General features: G+C 44.3%; 1 protein-coding gene across 1 annotated transcript in view; it reads right to left on the bottom strand.

Moving 5' to 3' along the window:
• Positions 1-2,666: 2,666 nt before the first annotated feature.
• Positions 2,667-6,264, bottom strand: part of gna15.1 (guanine nucleotide binding protein (G protein), alpha 15 (Gq class), tandem duplicate 1) — a 14,684-nt gene continuing 11,086 nt past the window's right edge. The window contains exons 7-8 of the mRNA XM_079505078.1: positions 6,064-6,217; positions 2,667-2,946 (exon numbers count right to left, since the gene is read on the bottom strand). Of these exons, the coding sequence (XP_079361204.1) occupies positions 2,732-2,946; positions 6,064-6,217 (369 nt within the window). The 3' untranslated portion in view covers positions 2,667-2,731. The remainder of the gene's footprint in view (positions 2,947-6,063; positions 6,218-6,264) is intronic.

Raw genomic sequence — 6,264 nt, 5'->3', positions numbered from 1 at the left:
TTTTTTTCCTTTTTTTTTTTTTTTACAGACTAGAACGTTTTTATTTATTTATATAAACTTCAGACTATTTTTTTTTTCCTGAAAGGATATATTCATTGCCACCCATTTCGTCCTTTCCACAAGTTTAGTTACAAGAGTGAAGATACAGTAGGTAAAACAAAACCCGTCTTTAGACAGAAAGACAGACTGCAGCGGATGGAAGTATCCATTTCAAGGACAGTACCAGTGTACCACCCATCATAGTGGCCTTACTTTTCCAAATGTTCCCCTCTCAGTCCCCCGCTTGCATTACCTAATTGGGTCCTAGGAATTTAATGACAAAGATAATGACAATTTTAATGAACGTGGGCTTTGTTACTGTACCATAACCATGCCCAGCAGTTATTCTCATAACCCCTGCACTTAGCTTAGCGATTGGTTAATGAATTGAATCAATAAAATGTTTAATATTAAATATACTTTAGAGAAGCACTTTTTTCCTTCTATATATGATCATACATCTAGGACGGGGGACATACGTGTCCGGTTAAGACTCAACCCGTGGCTCCGATATACGTGTCTGGCTAAGACTCAACCCGTGGCTCCGACATACGTGTCCGGTTAAGACTCAACCCGTGGCTCCGACATACGTGTCTGGCTAAGACTCAACCCGTGGCTCCGACATACGTGTCCAGCTAAGACTCAACCCGTGGCTTCGGCGTGTGGTTAGGTTAGGGTTTGGGCCCTGGGTATAGGATGTCGGACTATTGCATGTTGGACTGTTAGGAAGGACCAAATATATGCACCCCTCTCTCTTCACACCTGTGCTGTAAACACCTACATAGAGCCTATAAGACTATGCAGGGTGATGTGAGGACATAATGGTCTTGTTGTTGCTACTGCACACATGTATGCCAGGGTGCTAACGGTGTAGGTGTTTAATAGACTTTATAATTAAATTTTGTTTTATAATACAATCATATAGAGCACCGAAGTCCTGACGTCACTGTCAGTAGAGGGCGTCAGTCCCCAGGTATGTGTACTTTTTATTTGCAGTGTAATCTCCATAGGGGGATTTTAGATCGCCTCATATAAGAAAAATAAGCCGATCACCCCGGCCTGTTCACTCATATGGATATGAAGCATCGACTGAAGGTGGAACTGTACAAATATACCCAAAGAGTAACAAAATAAGCGTTAAACGATTCAAACAACCCAGAGACTACATTTCCGGGTAGGCAGGGTGGCTGCACAGTTCTTAATGAAGCGACCAAAAATCGCCCAATGGAGATTTCACTGCAAATAAAAAAATACATGAACCTGTGTATAGGCGCGCTCTACTGAAAGTGACATCAGACTCCGGTGCTCTATATGACTTTTCTGTTTGGATGTTTGGCCAGAACGTTTTTTGCCACTTTTACAACTTCCGGGTACGATGATGTCACACGCATAGCCTCTATATGTTGGACTAGGGAGAGCATGTATAATAGTATCTATCTATTGCTTGCGTGCGCGCGCGCGCGCGTGCGAGTGCAGCTAGATGTGCTCATGCAAGCATGTGTGTGTATATGCTTTCTTTGGAAGTTACAAGTGTGTCTACAGTATGCCCGCATTAGTGGAGTGAGAGTGTGTGCAGTGTGCACGCATACATGCATGTGTGTGTGTGTGCGTATTTGTCCAACATGCATGTCTGTATTGGAGACCCTCTTCACTTGTAAAAGTCATTATTCGCTTCGTGAGGATGGAGTACTTCTGGGAATCGGTCGCAATTATGGATCCATTATGCATTTTCATCACACCCACGCTCTTCCACGTAACCAAATGGGAATATAAGCTCAAAAGAAACTCCGGTTGAGGGAAGTCTCATCCTTATCTTGTCCGTGCTGTAGATTCCTTCAAGGGTGTCCCTGTTGGCCACAGTTTCCTCGGTGCTGCAGTGTGAGCGGGAGGTGACGATGGAGCAGGACCTTCACCACATCACCTCCTCCTTCGTGAACACCGGTGGAGATGTAGGACGTTTAAGGAAATAAGACGTGGATCCTCTGGGAGGTGGTGGTGCAGGACATTTGTTCCTAACCATCCCTGCTCAGGAGCCAATCACTCTTTTGTTACTTCATATTCATCCATCCATCCATCCATCCATCCATCCATCCATCCATCCATCCTTCTTCAACCGCTTATCCAGAGTCGGGAGGCGGGGGTAACTCCAGATGTCCCTCTTCATATCTAGTGTAATAATAATAATAAAACACAACAAGCCACATGCTCCATTTGGATCAACGTGCTCTGATGAGGGCTTCGTTCAAGCGTTACCAAACCTTTCCATGTCAAGGAGCCCGAAATAGCCGTAGCCTCTGGTTGTGCCCCTGAAACGGCTTTATTTTGGGTTTCAAAAATAAAACAAAAATCACACTCGTGTGAAGTGAGGGGCGCCTCACTTCTTTAAACAAACATTTAATGTTTGCTTAAAGCAAACATTAAAAAGTCCATATACTTGGTGGCTGCCACATGACATCTAGTGGGCTGCCGTTTTGTTTTTTTACGTTGTTAAAAGTCGTAAGTGGCTGCCAAATTAATAAGTCATTTCCGAAAGCCAGACGTTGGTTGGAGGCAGAAATAAAAGGCAAAAAAGTCCGACTGGCACCCCCAGGGGGAAAAACCACTGGTCCAGAAAGACAAAGCCTTCCATCCCTACAGTACGCCTTCAATCCCTCCATCCAATCCAAGGATCAGACGCAGCTGATGGAGCAGTTCAGATCACGCCGTACTCCTTGAGAGACGTGAACAGCACGGTGTCCTTGACGTCGCTGAAGACCTTGCGGATGTTGTTGGTGTCGGTGGCGCAGGTGAAGTGTGGGTACAAGGTCTTTCTTTTGTCCCTTTTTTGAGTCTTTTCGCGGCTGCAGGCCTGCTGCTCGTACATCTTCAGGATGTAGTTCTTGGCGTCCTCCGCGTCTCGTTTATTGCCTAAAGAAAGAAATAATATAAGTGAGGGGCGCTCTTAATATCTTATCATCTCATTCCCGCCAATCATAATTTGCGTCCTCTCTTTTGTCTTCAATGTTTGTGTTACACAATGTTTGTGTTTACACAAACACTCAAAGCTGGCCATTCATTGTCAATGGCATTCAGTGTTTGTGTTAACACAATGTTAATCTCAAAGCTGGACATAGGAGGGGCTAGCGCCCCTCAAGAAAAATGAGGCCTGGGCCTGGGCCTGGGCCTCACCGCATGTCACCCCCCATCTCTCTCCCCATTTCCTGTCAGCCTAATGTCTGTCCCTCCATAAAAATATATAAAAGCCACAAAAAAAAATGACATTTATTTATGGGGCACAGGTGTCAGAAAGAATATTTGGGAACATTTCTGCATGTTTGTTCTGTATTATGAACTTGTGAACGCAACACCGCCCCCATCTGGCAGAGTCAGGTTAAAATAGGGATTGATTGATTGATTGATTGAAGTATTAACAGTAGGTAATTTCGTCTTTTCGTGTGATAATATTGTCACCCAGAATGGATTCAGTTTTTCCCAGGTGTAAAGATAGTTTATCAGCGAGCCAGTATACTGAGTTCAGCGCCGAGAGTCTTTTCAACCTGCAGTTTGTTCCTGTCAGAGACCAGCAGTTGCAGTCACAAGCTGATGTCATGTCGTTTACATATAGGAACAGTAAAGCCCCTAGTATGCTTCCTTGTGGAACGCCACAGCTCACTGAGAGGGGGGGGGGGGGGAGTGTTCCATTCAACTCCACCATCTGTTCTCTCCCCTCCAGGTAGGATTGCATCCAGCTCACTGATGAAGAACTGGATACACAATATTAGGAAACGTGATACATGTGATAACATTGTTGAATATTGTGATGACGACATGACTCGCAATAAGTACAACAAATATTGAAGCATAGGCCTACAGTTTTGTATGACTTTCTCTGCCTTAGGTTTGCTGTTAACATAGAAACCAGACAATGCATGCCAGCCTACTGTATGCACACACTGAAAAGAAGAAATAAATTATATAATCTAAATTCCATTCTAACGTCTAATGTTTTTTACTGAAAACAAAGCTGGCTACAGCTGCTATTGACAGCGAGCAGTTTTCTCACTGCTCCCGCACATTTTCTTCTAATCTAAACGAAAATATCCTTTATACCTGGATTGTTGAAATGAATGAAACAAATAAGTTAACTAATTAGTAGTGATTGGCCAAATGTATTGATATGCAGACTGTGAATATATGGCACATACACAACTATACCAATTCTTGCATTTCAAACAATCCAAGTTAATATTTCATTAAGTTAAGCCATTCAGGACGGGAACCCCTTTTGGTGTTTTAAGCATTTTATAATACTTTAGCTATTGAAAAATAGCAGATCTACAAGCTCATAGTACGGCACCGTGCTACGAGCTTGTAGATCTGCTATTGTACATTGTATTGAAAATGTGGCGCAAATCTTTGAATATATATTCTTTCAGAGCGAACGTTTTTAACTCAAATATTTGCTTCTTGGGGGGTCCCTGGAACAACATATTTTCAGATGGGGGTCCGCGGCCAATTACATATAATTTTGTGGGGGTCCTTGACATGAAGTAGTTTGAAAACCACTGATATAGAAACATGGGTTTTTCAGAAACTGTCATGATTTAGAAGGAATTCGTAGAATCGTCAACTGGCCAGCAAGGAGCCATACCATACCACATACCACACATTATTACACATCACTTATAGGGAAGCACAAGAGCACTCTAGCTACTGTACCATTCCCCCCCCCCCCCCACTGCAAACACACACGCATGCGCATGTACGCACGCACATGTGCGCACACACACGCACGCACGCATGCGCATGTATGCACACACATGTACGCACACGCATGTCCGCATGCACAGTCGCACACATACGCACGCACGCACATACATACTGGCATATAATTGCATGTGTTATTTTACACTCTTACTCTCGCTCTCTCCGTCACATATAGATGCACACACGCACCTGCGCAGAGGGTATTTAAGGTTGCTATGGGTAACAGAGGGAGACGGGGTCTCAGAGAGAGGCAAGATGTAGTGGACAGTACATTTACTTGAGTATCGGTACTTTTGAGTTAGTATTTACAAAAGTATATACAAAAGGAATAAAGAATACCCCAAAGTGGGGTCCGGGGACCCCCAGGGGTCCTTGAGGGAGTTCCAGGGGGTCCCCAGCTAAATGATATAGTTTGGAACCAAATGAACCCTTATGGGTCTGTAACTCTGGGAGTGTACAAATGGAACCAAATTAACCCTAACGGCTCCATTTGGTTCCATTTGTACACTCTCAGAGTTAAGATTTTACAATATAAATTGGGGTCCCAGAGATAGAAATGCCATTAAACGGGGGTCCGTAGCCTAATGCATGTTAAACTGGGGGGTCCTTGAAATTAAACGGGTTGAGAATCACTGCTAGAGCCGACTGGCGGGTCCCTGGCATATCTCTTCAAATGGTTATCCGGGGAATTCTGACAACGTTTCGATCTGTTTGATCTTCATCAGGTCATGACCTGATGAAGATCAAATAGATCGAAACGTTGTCAGAATTCTGATTTAGGCTTCGGTGTCGTGCTACGTGTCTTGTGCGGAACTTTGTCACAAGACACGTATTTAAACAAACGCTAATGTTCATGGGTTCTGTGGAAGCCAAGGCACAGTGGCATAGGGAGGACGCTCACTGCGGCAGCTTAGTGATAGACAGAGCCAGGGAAAGCACAGGGACCAACATTACTTTACAAAGTACTTTTTAGTATTTCCACTGTGCTTGTTGTTTCCAGGGGTGCCATGAGGGCAGTGCAAATAACTGCATCTCCAAACGTAACAACCCAATACGAAATCATAACAACAACCCACATCCATATTGTGAATGCTTGTAAACAAACAGCCACACATGTAAACCCCCCACACACACACACGTGCATGTTTGTTCATAGACATAAAAAGAGCTGTTGGGGTTACATACTGTGCAATTACCCAAATTGCTATTTCTCTCTATTTAGTTAGATACCCACTGCCTACCCCAGCACGTACGCACGCACACTCACACACAGCCTACCTTTGAAGCCGGGGAAGTGCTTCTGCAGGTCGGACGTCTGGACCTTGTCAGCCAGGATGTCAGTCTTGTTGAGGAAGAGAATGATGGACGTGGTGTTGAACCAGGGCGAGTGGATGGTGGTGTAGAACAGAGCCAGGCTCTCATCCATGCGGTTCTGGATGGAGACACAGGGGAGAGGGTTATAGGATTAGTGGATGGTGG

Source organism: Electrona antarctica (genome assembly GCF_951216825.1).
Source record: "Electrona antarctica genome assembly, chromosome: 7".
NCBI classification, from domain to species: domain Eukaryota; kingdom Metazoa; phylum Chordata; class Actinopteri; order Myctophiformes; family Myctophidae; genus Electrona; species Electrona antarctica.
Note: the sequence above shows the minus strand (reverse complement) of the source record. Positions and strands in the feature narration are given on the sequence as shown.